The 13839-nt window shown below is 43.5% G+C and overlaps 1 protein-coding gene across 1 annotated transcript in view; it reads left to right on the top strand.

Annotated features, from left to right (window-relative positions):
- Positions 1–13839, top strand: part of LOC310840888 (uncharacterized protein) — a 118152-nt gene that overhangs the window by 58604 nt on the left and 45709 nt on the right. The window contains exon 14 of the mRNA XM_083731087.1: positions 584–705. Within this exon, the coding sequence (XP_083587213.1) occupies positions 584–705 (122 nt within the window). The remainder of the gene's footprint in view (positions 1–583; positions 706–13839) is intronic.

Below are 13839 nucleotides of genomic sequence, written 5' to 3'. Positions count from 1 at the left end.
CAACTGTGCTGTTCACTTGTGTCTTGGAAAGTGGGCTTCAATTGTTTCAAATACTTGACTGGAATAAGCAGAAGTACCTAAGATGTCCTGTGATAAATAAGGGCATTGTGCTTTATGAACAGACTGTTTCCCTCGTAAGCTGCTTAAAATCTTTTCTAATGTTTCAGTTCTATTTGTTAAAAAGCCATTAAAATTACAACATGGGTAGCACAGAGGATGATGACAATATGAGGCCAGGGACTGTTTGAAAGACTAGCAAGTAGCTGCCCTGAATTGTAATCCTCAACAGGACCAGTGATCTGGTTTGTCTCCTTATTTAAATATCACCATCTCCTGCAGTTAAATAAGAAGGCTTCTTCATGTTTTGTTTTTTTAAACTGGCTTACTTTGACAAATTTATAAGCATTGAGGTCTGTCTAGAATCAGTTCCAAGGTCTTCTTGCTCTCATTCTCTTTCCTGCTCCCCAAACTGCATTCTAGAATTTTTGCTGCTGAAGCAAAAGCCTTGTGAAAAAGGAAACTCTGAAGCAAAACATTACCAAATATGTCTGCTCTCCTGCCCATGTCTTTTTTATTTCCACAGGAAAAGCCTCCAGACGCTGGTGACGACAGGCTAACCAATGAACAAGCAGCAGAGGCTCTCGTCACTGGGAAACAGGAGGGCGAGCGCCTGCCAAGAGCTGGTCTCACGAAGAGGAAGCCCTTGTAGGTACCACAGTCAGCTAGAGTAAAAGGGACACTGTCAGCTGAAACGTCAGCATAGTCAAAGCGTATCTGTTTGAAATTGTGGCCTACCTTCGGGAATGTCTCTTATTTTCCTAGCCAACTTCTCCCACTCTTAAAAAAAAAAGTTCTCTTTTTCTTTTCAAGCTGCACTTCGCAGTCAGACACAAGCGCTATGTGCTCTTGTTTCTTCTCTGCTTTCCGTACAGAAGGTCCAAAGTTCAATTCTCCGCATCTCCCAGTAGGGCTGGGGGAACCTTCTGTCTAAACCCATGGATAGCCTCTGTCAGAAGATGGTCCAGTGGTCTGACTTGGTATAAGGCAGCTTTCTGTGTTCCTGTGTTCACCCTTCTTCATTTAATTTAAACCCCTTACTTCTAGCCTTACTCTGTTGGGCAACAGAAAACAAGTCTCTGTCCTCTTGTGACAGCCTTTTAGGTACTCATCCTCCTCTCCCCTGGTGTTCTTCTGTTCTCCAGGCTTAAATATGCCCAGTTCCTTTACCCTACCTTGTAGGAGGACAGTTATTTATTTATTTACTTATTTTTACCCCCTAAACCATCTTTGTTCACCTATGAACAATTTGTTTACATCTTTCTTAGCATGGAAAAATATTGTCGGTTTTATTTTAGAATGCTACATGAGCGAATGTGTCTGCCATTTATTTTCTAATTGCTTGCTTATGCAGTTATGTAACTGGATGCTAAAAGCAAATAATTTGGTTTGAGATCTTGGACCCCATCAGTCTTAAAGGTAATGGGAAGAAGAAGAAGGGATAGGACAAAATGTGGAACTCAAATTCTCTGAGCCCAGGTAGCTCCCACTTGTCTACCAGATCCTTTAAATTGTGATGGGCAGAGCCCTGCTGCAGTCTGGAAGGGGAGGGGCGTGGATTTGATGCTTGTTGATAAGTGCATCTCCTCCATGTACTAGTTTCTCCCTCATGCAAGTCAGCCATGCAATTGCAGGACAGGACACTGGTGTCAGAGCAGGAGTTCCCCAGGCCCACCTCGTCCAAGCTCCTTTCTTACTCCCCAAATATACTGTAAATTGCAAATTTAAAGGACGGTGGGATAAGCTGAGTGCACATCCATATATGCAGTCAAGTGGAGATACAGCCTATTGGTGATGCATTGCTTTTAGTAGAAGCCGCACAGTTTTGTATCCAAGTGCTCATTCTGCAGAAATCAGTGCCATATAATTATAAAACACCTGCTCTCAAATGGGCATTTGGAAGCCCATCTAAATGCAGATGTTGTCAGCAAAGCTGTTCTATTAGACAGCATCTGTTCTCGGATGCACATTTTGATGTGCATCTGATTTAACCTGGCACAAACCATGAACATTTTTTCATGGGTCTAAGCTTGTTACATATTTATTCAAGGAAAAAGCCTCTGCTACAAAGAATTTACACTGTTGTTCCAGCTTGCCCTGGATGGCTTTAGGTCTTGGGATGAAGCTGTGATCTGAAAATTACTTTTCCATATATTTATGAGTGTTTTTGAGTGCATATATGATGCTATTAGAATAACAAAATCTGCATGTCCACTTTGAGTTTATTTTGGTCTCTGCATGGTGCTCCACACCACTCAAAAAGTAAACATGACAGACACAACATCTAACATCTGTATTTAGTAACGCCTCTGTTCACAGCATCAGCAAAACACAGCCTGGGGCTGCTTTTTATGTGGAGGCACTTTCCCCTAAAAATAGATATGTTCTCCCTCCCCTTTGAATGTGTCCGTTTCTGCACAGTGGGGACATCACACAAAGGGGGGAAATGGCACCAAATTGCACATGCCAATCTGCTCTGAGAGTTAACTCTCCACAAGTTAATTCATCCAGTCCTGTGCTCCCAGAAAAAGAAGAGCCTGTGTAAAGTTCCTTGTATGTTTCTTTGGGAAAGTAATTCCTTAGTTTCTTTGTTAGATCTTTTAGGGTCCATCACTATTTTGAGGTAGGATTGAATCACTTACTGGCAAATTTGGGTTATGCCGTTAAAGTGGATTTGGTGCTCTTGCTCAACAAACCTGTTCCCCCATCCCAAAAAGAGAGTGGGAGTTTTTCTGATAAAAGAGGTGGCAGGAAAGTATATTGAAAAGTATGGGTTAGGCGTAGGATTGCTTGAAGTGATATCACGCCAACAAACAAATCAGAATGAATGTGTAATCAACAGATGATCAGGAAGTGAACTAAATTCCCCTTCCTAATTATTATGCTGGACATTGACTAAGGTGGGTGAATACTCTCCATTTCCCCTTTGCTTTGTCTGGCACAAACTTAGATGTGAGCATGTGGGTTTGGTTTTAATGGTTTGGTTTCTTTGTTTCCATGAGTTCACAGGCCAAAGAGACAGTAGGGAAGAGAACAAGGCCCCTCCCTTCTCATGCAAGCTATTTCAAACTATTAGGTGCTTGCCTCCAGTAAAGTAACTGTTATCTTAAAGCATCTTCCTATCACATCCAAACCAAGTGGCCTGTGATAAACATGAATGCCACCACAGCTACTTGGACATGTGGGCGTATACTGGAGAAAGTGCATCCCACATTATGTGGGCATAGAGGATTTTCAGACCTTACTCTTAGCCCAGGCCTCCTCAAACTCAGCCCTCCAGAAGTTTTTGGCCTACAACTCCCATGATCCCTAGATAGCAGGACCAATAGTCTGGGATGATGGGAATTGTAGTCTCAAAACCTCTGAAGGGCCAGGTTTGAGCAAGCCTGTCTTGCCCAGATAGATGGGATTCATCAACTTGGGAAGGTAGCCCATCTAGGAGGAGGAAAACTTTGATCCTAAACATCCACTGTCGTGAGGCATGTTTTTTGGGAGAAGAAAAAGTTAAGGAGTAAATCCTACAAAAATATGGACTGGAGTCCCCAAGGTGACTTGGACGCCTCCTTCCGGCAACTCCTGCTGCCAAGCTGGTGCCAAATGTATTGCTCTGCTTTTCTTTGGACCACATCAGCAAGGACAAAGGGGGGATGTCTTGTCAAGTGGGCTGACCAGGATCTCCATTCACACTGCCCAGGCTTGTGACCCAGGGAGGTCACTTCAGTGTTGCTAATGCAGCGGTTTAAGTTCACCCCTGGAGGAGCACTCCATTGTCTCTCGAGACCAGACAGATGCCAACAACAACTCTTAGCCAATACAAAGATCGCCGTTTATAAGTTCCAGCTATGCCTGTCATTTCCTATTAATTGTACTCCTATGTGGAATCCTATTTCCTGTCTGCATCCTTTTTTGTTTCTGAGTAGAAAGTTGCGGAGAAAAATAAATTATTGGGGTGGGGGACTGGTTGAGTTCACAGTGTTCCTTCAGGGCCTTGCCTTGCTTAGATGCTTTACTCTGGCACTTGTCCAAGTATGGCTTAGATAAAAATAGCCAGGGCTAAATATTTACCTCTCTTCTAGTAGACGAAACTCAGTATCAACCTTCTCACTGTGCAAATCCTGGGATTTACCAATGTTTGTCAGCTGGAATTCTTTCAGAGGTCCAATCTGATGAAAGCCCAAATAAATGATTACTTCAACGCAGAGTTTCACAAGATGTTACAAGGGATTAGAGCAGGACTGAGCACAGGGATGCCATTTTTGGCAGCAGTCGTGTGTCTCCATAACATTTAGTTATGACCCAAATCTGTTAGAATCACAGATTCCAAACTGTGTTGCTGGGAAACATATCAGGGTTTCCCCAATAAGATCAGTAGTGGACAAAATTTCCTGCACGTATGGATGGGGAGAAATTCAGCTCACATTTAAAAGCAAACCTACCTGATTCACACCTTCCAAAACAACGCACAAACCAAATCACAGCTAGCCTTTGAAGTTCATACTTCTTTGACTTTTGGGACAGTTTTCTGTTCATCTGTCTGTCCCTCCTTCCTTTCCTCTTTAATTTGCAAAGGCCGATATAAATAAAGCTCAGTTTGCCTTTCCATTTACATCTCTGCCATGGTTATGTAACTGGCACACCTTGTTGCCATAACAGCTGCTGCTTTCAGTCTAACCCTTAACAAACAGTTCTACCCATCAGGCTGGGGAAACTCTTATATTGGCATTTCTGAATTTAGAGAGCCAGTTATGTTGCTGCTGTCTTCTGGTTATGCACCTCCCCATTCCACTGCCCCATATGCACACCTTTTACATGCCCACATGGTCTCTCCTCTACATTTGGGCTTCTGTGCCTGGTTCAGGAAAGCCGCAGTGAATTTCTGCTCCTTGAACTTTGTTTTCTTGGATTTCTCTCCACATCCATTTCCCACTCCAGACTCATAATATTTTTCAGACTCTGAACAATGGATTAGCTGTTCTCTCCAAGTAGGTTTCCAGAAACAGGCTTTAGAGTTTTGCCATCTGTTTATCTTTCTTAGTATTCCAGTGAGTAGCTCCTTTATAAACTTTGCATGCAAATAACACCAAAACACTGAAAGGAGTTGTTTGTTTTTACTTCTGAGGTGGCTACCATTGCACGTGAGTATCCGTGTGGGCAGCAGATCACAGAAGCAGTGACAAAGGTGACAAACATTACTTTGGGTCAGCAATGAGACGTGCTTTATTTATGAGATACAAGGAACACGGCCTGGAGGGGGGGAGGAACACTAGCCAGTCACAATTTTAGATATGGGATGACAGTTTCAATTGAATCATAGGGCCGAGACAGGGCAGGGGGAACATCCAGATGCCCCTTTTCTTGTGCATTCATGATGTTTGGTGCTCATGATGGTATCAGAGAAGTTATATGCGACCTGATGGAGGACAGGTTTCTGCACAGCACTACTTGTTCCACAAAAGGGACGTGGGTGGCGCTGTGGGTTAAACCACAGAGCCTAGGGCTTGCTGATCGGAAGGTTGGTAGTTCGAATCCCTGCGACGGGGTGAGCTCCCATTCCTCGGTCCCAGCTCCTGCCAACCAAGCAGTTCGAAAGCACGTCAAAGTGCAAGTAGATAAATAGGTACTGCTCCGGTGGGAAGGTAAACGGCATTTCCGTGCGCTGCTCTGGCTCGCCAGAAGCAGCTTAGTCATGCTGGCCACATGACCTGGAAGCTGTACGCCGGCTCCCTCAGCCAATAAAGTGAGATGAGCGCCGCAACCCCAGAGTCGGTCATGACTGGACCTAATGGTCAGGGGTCCCTTTACCTTTACTTTACTTGTTCCACAGAGATACTGAGGGATTTCCACCATATAAATCACACTGTCCTTCATTGCAAGGACTGGCTAACAACATCCTATCTTCTTCCCTAGTTTTTACAAATTCATACCTACTAAAATTCCTGACCATCTTTGGCAAATGAACCCCCGCCCATGTGAATTATTGTGAGGTGATCTCAAAGTTTTCCTACAGTTTTCTGGTAAACAAATCAAAGCAAGGGATTCAGCATTCAGCTGAGAAGGATATCAGCTGCTCAAAAGCGTTGACAGTGGGACTGCTCACATGCCATTTAGCTTGGGAGGTCTTCAATTTGTAGGTCTGCTTACCCATTATCACTGACTTGCGGCAAGACATTGCCTCACTCTCTGGCTTCTGTAGGGCTGCTGACATTACTGCTTCCAAACGCCCCCCCCCCCCTCAAACAATGACGTGATTATTTTTGTTATTATTTTTAGTACATCTTTAGCACAGATGGGAGATGTGGTAGTCTTGTATCATTAGTTACACCCATATCGTGTATAAAGATCAGAGTTCCTGTCCTTTGCTATTTTGTTTCCTTCACAAGATTCATGAGGGTTTGAAATATTTGTAAACATGTTTCTCAGATTGCATTACCGGCATTCAGAAAGCAAGCTGGATACACAGTAAAATGGTCGTCATCTGTTTTCCTTTTTTGCAGCAGCAGCTTCAGAACTGTTAGTCTGGTAATTCTGAGCATTCCCCACTCCTAGTGAATAGTTCTTTTCCTCAGGGCTGGATAAGATGGGGAGGCAGGCCTCAGGATCATGACATCCCCCTGGGTCATGCTCACTGATAAAAACATAAGAGGAGCCAAGCAGGATCAGGCCAGTGACCCATCTAGTCCAGCCCCCTGTTCTCACAGTGGCCAACCAGATGCCTGTGGAAAACCCGCAAGTGCAAGAACAGTCTCCCTTCCAGCTACATAATGATGGGTGCTGTCTAAACAAATACATATTTATATTTTAAGGTTTGGACTCAACAGAGTCACTGAGTGAGCGGGATGTCAGGGACTGGCTGGGCACTCAGGGGTGGTGGTCAGATACTGATACATGGGCACCAGGTGAAGTGGGGTTGGAAATGACTTGCAAGAAGGGTGCCATGGTCTGGGGGAATCTGTAGCAGCCAGGAGACAAGAGTTAGAGGCAGGAGAAGTTGCAGGATTGGAGAGTGAAGGACACTTGATGCAGGAGGAGGGAGAGATAAGTAAGGCTGGTGTAGACACAAGGGCTTCCTCACCTCCTCCTCCTGCCCCTACTTCTCCTGCTCCACTGTCTCCCAGGACCAGGTAGAATTGTAGAGGGATGAGCAGAAGCAGGTTACACACAGATGTAATCTTTGCCTGCTTGCACACAACTCAGGTGGGGAAGATGGATAAGCTGAAGTTGGGACAGGGCCTCTCTTTTGCTGCAACTGCCTCATCGAGTGCACACCTAGGAGTAGTTGAGAATCAAAGGACTGATAGACGTGCTTTTTCCCAACTTATAAGTGTACTTTAGACAACAACGAGTTAATTCCTCATTTTGTACATTCCTTGACTGACAGCGCCGTTGACACGGAATGGCTTCTGCTTGCGCAACAGAACTTCCCCTCCTCTCCTCCCTCTGTGTGCACCCCACATCCCCTCAAATCTTCTCCATAGGGGTGCAGGAAACTGAGAGCAGATGGGGGAATTGTGGAGGTGCATGCAATACACAGAGGTGGAAATTAAGTTACGTGGAAGGCATTCTGCCTGTGCAATAACTAGTTGGATTCAAGCCTGTGACACGGTTTTTCAAGTGGCAGTTTCTACCACAAAATAACTGCAGGTAACAGGGGACGCCATGCCTCGGAGGCCTCTGCTTGCTGCACAGTCTGTTACGAACACATGGAGGAATTGTGCAGCTTGGGATCAGGAAACATTTTGTTCCCTGATTTTGCTTTCTCACTTTCTTCAGGCGGCATTCCCAGCCAGAAGAAAGTGAATTTCTGCCAGAACATAATGGATTTTAATCACTCTCATATTCAAACATAGGGTATGCTAAAGAGGGAAAAAAAGGGGGGGTGGAATCTACCAAGCCTTCTACTTAGTTGCGGTTTGATTATTTGCTATGATGAACAATAAACCAGAAGAGCGACATTTCTTTTATAATACTGTAAACTTAAACAACATTTTGATTAAATAATCTGACAATGAGGGAAATGATCCGGCTGCAGCTCCCTTCTATAAACTCCAAAGAGCAAACAATGATCTCATCGATACTGCAGTTGCTTGCCAATGGTAGTGGGAATGAGCAATTTGTAAGTGCAGGAAGCAAAACTCACCCCAGTGAAAAGTTCAATGAAGTCAACAGTACTCCACCAAAAGGAGACTTTCCCATCTATCTAGAGTATAGTGCTTGAATATATTTCAGGAGTTTGCAGATGTATGATGCTTTTCAACTGACCTGAGCTATTACATATGAAGGTTGAGTTGAGTTAGACCATTAGTCCACCCAGTCCAGTATTGCTAGCAATGTCTGGCAGACACTTTCCATGGTTTCAGGCAAGGGTCATCTAAGAGGGAACGGGCCATATAAAAGGCTGCCTTATAATATTACAGATATTAAAAGTGGAAAGGGTTGAAGGAATGGGTAAGAAGCATCTTGAACTACACAAGGCCACAACTGGCCTAGTCCAAATGATTGCATGTTACCTCCAGGAAGCAGAAGCAGCACACCTCTGAATACCAGTCCTGCGGAACAACAGTGGGAGAAGGCAATTGTATCCAGGACCTTCTTGTTGGCTCTCCATAAAGTTTATGGCATAAGCATCTAGTTGGTCATTGTGGGGAACAGGATGCTGGACTAGACATACATTTGGTTTGATCCAGCTCTTATGACCGGCTCACTGCAGCTATGCTAATGCAGCTATCAGGGTTTGGCCCTAAAAGGTGGTCTATAAATATTATGAACGAATGAATGGACGGACGGACGAACGGACGAATGAACAGAAACCCCGCGGACACCCCCTCTTGCAATGATGATGTAAACGTTGCCAAGGCTTCTGCCATTCCATAGCCTGGATGCTGCAGGATCATGCTGCAAAAATGCAGTTGGTGGATAAGCCAAAGTATGTCTTCACTGCTTGTGCTGTATCAATTTTGCCATTGGGGCCTAGTAGAATAGGTCCAATGCAATACAATTTGCACACCATAAGTTGCAATCTAAATATATAATTAAACCATTACAGCGGTACCTTGGTTCTCGAACGCCTTGGTACTCAGACATTTCGTTGAAAACCCAGAAGTAAGTGTTCCGGTTTTCAAATGTTTTTTGGAAGGCGAACATCCAATGTGGTTTTAGGTTACTGTTTCTGGGGCACCTGCACCAATTGGAAATAGCACCTTGGTTTTCGAATGTTTCAGAAGTCGAATGGATTTCCGGAACAGATTACTTTTGAGAACCAAGATACCACTGCATTTAAAAATAATGACAATATTTTGATATTTTAAATTAACCTACCTATCATTATCATTATTATTATCATATTTATATCCTGCCCATCTGTCTGGGTTTCCCAGCCACTCTGGGTGGCTTACAATACATTAAAAATTATAAAACATTAGACATTAAAAATTTCCCAATACAGGGTTGCCTTCAAATGTCTTCTAAAAGTCAGATAGTTGTTTATTTCCTTGGCATCTGATGGGAGGGAATTCCACAGGGTGGGCGCCACTACCAAGAAGGCCCTCTGCCTGGTTCCCTGTAACTTCACTTCTCGCAGTGAAGGCCCTCGGAGCTTGGAGTACCAGACAGGCATCTAATATTTAACCATGGCAGCAGGTGTGGATACTGGTTCCCCATTATGTAAGAAATGCAATCCTTCATTAGATAGAAGGTTCCACTCCAGCTGCTGCTATCTAATTAGGATAGGCAGTGGATTGTTTTATTTTGTGAGGTATTGTTAAGGGATTCCTGTCCAAAAGGTTTGCATTAGTGTATCTCTGTTATCTTTGTCCATGGAGTTTTCTTGGCAGGGATACTGGAGTGGCTTGCCGGTTCCTGCTCCAGGTGGATCACGTTTGGTCAAAACTGTCCACTATGACCTGTCCATCTTGGGTGCCCATGCACGGCATAGCTCATAGCTTCTCTGAGTTATTGAAGCCCCTTCGCCACGGCCACCTCATGAGAAGAGAAAACTCCCTGGAAAAGACCCTGTTGTTGAGAAAGATGGAGGGCACAAGGAGAAGGGGATGACACGAGGACGAGATGGTTGGATAGTGTTATAGAAGCGGCCAACATGAGTTTGACCAAACTGCAGGAGGCAGTGGAAGACAGGAGTGCCTGGTGTGCTCTGGTCCATGGGGTCACGAAGAGTCGGACACGACTAAACAACTAAACAACAACAAAATCTCTGTTATCATTCAACAGCAGCCACATAGGTGAATACCAAGCCCATTCAAATATATTTATTGATGGGGCACTTTCTACTGCATATCAAATGTATACTTAAGATCCACTGAAAACAATGCGACTACACAGATGTATGTGCATCTTGGCACTAGGCTGGGGTGCAGGTGTGAGAAGAAACTACCACCAGATTTTGCTATGCAGTTATTTGTAATATTCAGAGAATTTCCTCACAATGCACATTTGGAAGCATGGACTTTTTGTTCTGCTATTAGCATAACTTACCGGGGCTGGGGAGTGGGGGGAAAGAAATCCCAGCTTCTGATAAACCTGTGGAGAATGAAATGTCTGGGTTTAAATGAGCTTTTGTGGTAAACGTCACTTGGCTATTTTCTGATTCGTCTGCTAATGAGCTGGTTTTGCAGTGACTTTTCTTAGTTGATATTCCTGGAGGGCCCTTGACATTCCATGAATGTTTTTGTTTTTATTTTTTAGAAAAATGTTTTTGCTGCCTCATGGTCACTTTCCAGTTGCAAATCTTTCATTCAGATGCTAAACAGATGGACAGGTTTTAATTAGCTGGAGTCTGATTGCCAAGGAGACCTCCTTATTTAAACCCAACAAGGGAGTCTGCTTTCAAATCCAAATGTGCCCATAAAAGACAGCTTTATACTAAGGAGGGAGCAATAGTTTTATCACTGTGTGGTCATTAGCACAGTTCACATGGGTTAAGTTGGAAAAAGACCTGCAATAATATTCATGCCTTGCTCCCCATTATAACCCATTTGTTGCCAGTCTGCCAGGGAAACTAAATCTCTCTTTTGCAAAAGCACAGGAAACAGTTGGCATTGGTCTCCAAGCATTTTAATTTAGCCTCTCTTGAAGTTGCTGTAATAGTACCTATATTTTTAGTATGTTGCCCTTGGCATTTTGCATCCTGAGGGGCAGTTATAAAAATAATAACAAGCAACCTAACTTGTTTTTATACTGTTGAGAACAGTCCAGCCTTCTGGCCACGTAGGCCCTGGACTAGGAGGTGTTGAATGACCTTTCCCCCTCCTAGTGGTAGTGAAGGTCAAAGTAGGAACCGAAAAACAGTGCTGTAATGCACAACATTTCAGTTTCCCTGAACACAGCCCTGGAGAAAAAGCACTTTTGTCTAGAAGTCACTTTGAATGAATTCTTTTTACACCGTATGCTAGCTGACTGTAGCAACACAAGTATGATTTAACAGCAAAGTAGGTGTGCATAAACTTCACAAAAGGTACTCCAAAACTCACAATACTGGATCCTAAATAAATTTCAGTAACTTTCACCCATAATTTCCCATGATGCCTATCAAGTCAACAGCAAGCATTCCATGCAGTCATTTAAAAGTGAGCCTACTTAATTCACACTTTCTGAAAGAATACACAAACCAAAACACATCCATCCTTCAAAATTCAGACTCTTTCTTGAATTTTGCAATGCTGTACTCTAGCCCCATAATGTGTGCAAAAATGCATATGCTAGGATAAAGTGTGCAATAAAATGTATATATTGTTGAAAATAGTATTCAAAATGCATTTTATCAGGGGAATTTGCATTGCAAAAATGTTGATATTGGGATAAATTCACACATGTTGGTGAATTTTTGTGAGGTTTTCTTTATTAAACACATCACAAAGTTCTGTGGAATGTGGAGAACTGAGCCTGGAGAGTTACTAGCACAATGGTAGCCTATCGTTCAAGTGCTTCTGCTGTTGCATGTACACAGTGGCATAGCATGGGTTGTCAGCACCCGGGGCAAGGCAAGTAATTTGCACCCCCTAACCCGTGGATTTGCGCCCCCTAACTCTAACCCCCAGATGTTGCGCCCGGTGCGGGCGGCCTCCCTGCACCCCCCACGCTACGCCACTGCATGTACATCTGGGGCTGGCCCTGATGGCAATTCCTTCTCTGAATTCCCAGCCCTATTTCTTGAAGAAGGGGAGTCTAACCATAGGGTTATGAGACAGCCCATTGTTTTAGCAGTTAGCAAACCCCTTGGCTTTCTACCCATGTTTTGCGACTGTAGCTACCTTGGATACTCATGACTCCTGGATGGGAGAAGGCTGCTGCGTTGAGTTCCATAATGGAAGAAAGATGGTATATGAATACACTAAAATGAACAGATAAAAATGAACAAGAAAGGGCATATAAATCAGAGATTTCAAATGTTCTTGGACATGATTCACTGTATTTCAGAGCGTTAGATTTCTGGCAAATGTATTTCCCCACATTACTGCTTTTCCCGTAACCTGGAACTGGTCCCAAAAGTTAAACAGGACCCATTTGTGATGTATGGGCACACTTTATTTGAGATGCTATGTGATGCTAGGGATAGCAGTGTTGACCTTGTCAGAATCTCTCCACAGTTAAAACGAAAACATGAACCTGCCTCAAACAGAAAACAATAAAGGTCATTTTGCCTTCTGGAAATGTTTAGCTGTAATCTTTTGTTGCCATTGACAGAAAATAAGCAGCTAACCGGTAAACAATAATGCTTTCAATTAGTCATTATGATCATTCTCTGGGAGTGCTAATGTCATTTTGCAACAGAAAAAGAACATTAAGTGCCAGCAATGATCAGTTTATCCCAGCTTATTCTTCCAGTAAAGCTCTTTAATGCAGGAGTTTTATTTCTTCTTATTCCTTTTGCATTTGTACTGTGCGTAGACCTTAAGTCTTCCAAATCCTTTGGATGATCACATGGATTTACAAAGAATGGAAATCTAACACATGCTGAGGATCTTTTTTTCTCATATTTAAAATGACTAACTAATGGTGGTGTGTGTATATTTAATGGAAGTATTTGTTTTGCATGAAAACTGAAGGGAATATTGAAAAAAATGGTGTGTACATTTGCTGTGAAATAGTTACTTTTGTGCTTAATGTTAGGCTGACTGCCATGTGTGCAAACTTCCAGAGTCCACCATGAGGACTTCACTATATAGGCTGTATATCAATGCAATAAATAAATAAATATGTGGTGTGCAGTAGCAGATGGCATGGTAGAGCAGCAATGCTCACCTGACCTCTGGTTTGTTGAGTTACTGCTGCTTATTAGGTCAGTGGGGGATGCAATGGTGGGGTTCGTTGTTGTTGTTGTTTAGTCGTTTAGTCGTGTCCGACTCTTCGTGACCCCATGGACCAGAGCACGCCAGGCACTCCTGTCTTCAATGGTGAGGTTAATGCAGTGCAAATGCCCTGGTTGAGCCAATCTAATGGTCCCACCATTGCAATTGCATCACACCAACATCCCTGCCGCTCCCCCTCTACTTCCCCATCAGTAGCAGCAATGTGACCTCCGTTTTTGATACTACTAACAAATGCACTTCTTATGCCAAATAATCACTACAATTCCCACCTTTGCCCCAGATTAGAAGAGGTAGGGACCATGTTTAGGTGGCCCAGATATACCAAGCTCACTTAAGCAGATACATCAGAGCGTCTTTGTATAGCCTAGTTGCGGACCGTACACATTCGTTGAGCAGATCTGCAGCAGAAGCCTACTTCACTGTGCAGATTGACTGCTCATCTGGGACCCAATGAATGGGC

The sequence above is a fragment of the Podarcis gaigeae genome (genome assembly GCF_964106915.1).
Source record: "Podarcis gaigeae genome assembly, chromosome: 3".
In the NCBI taxonomy this organism is placed as follows: Eukaryota; Metazoa; Chordata; class Lepidosauria; order Squamata; family Lacertidae; genus Podarcis; species Podarcis gaigeae.
The sequence above is the reverse complement of the archived record's forward strand: the minus strand, read 5'-3'. Positions and strand labels throughout refer to the sequence as shown.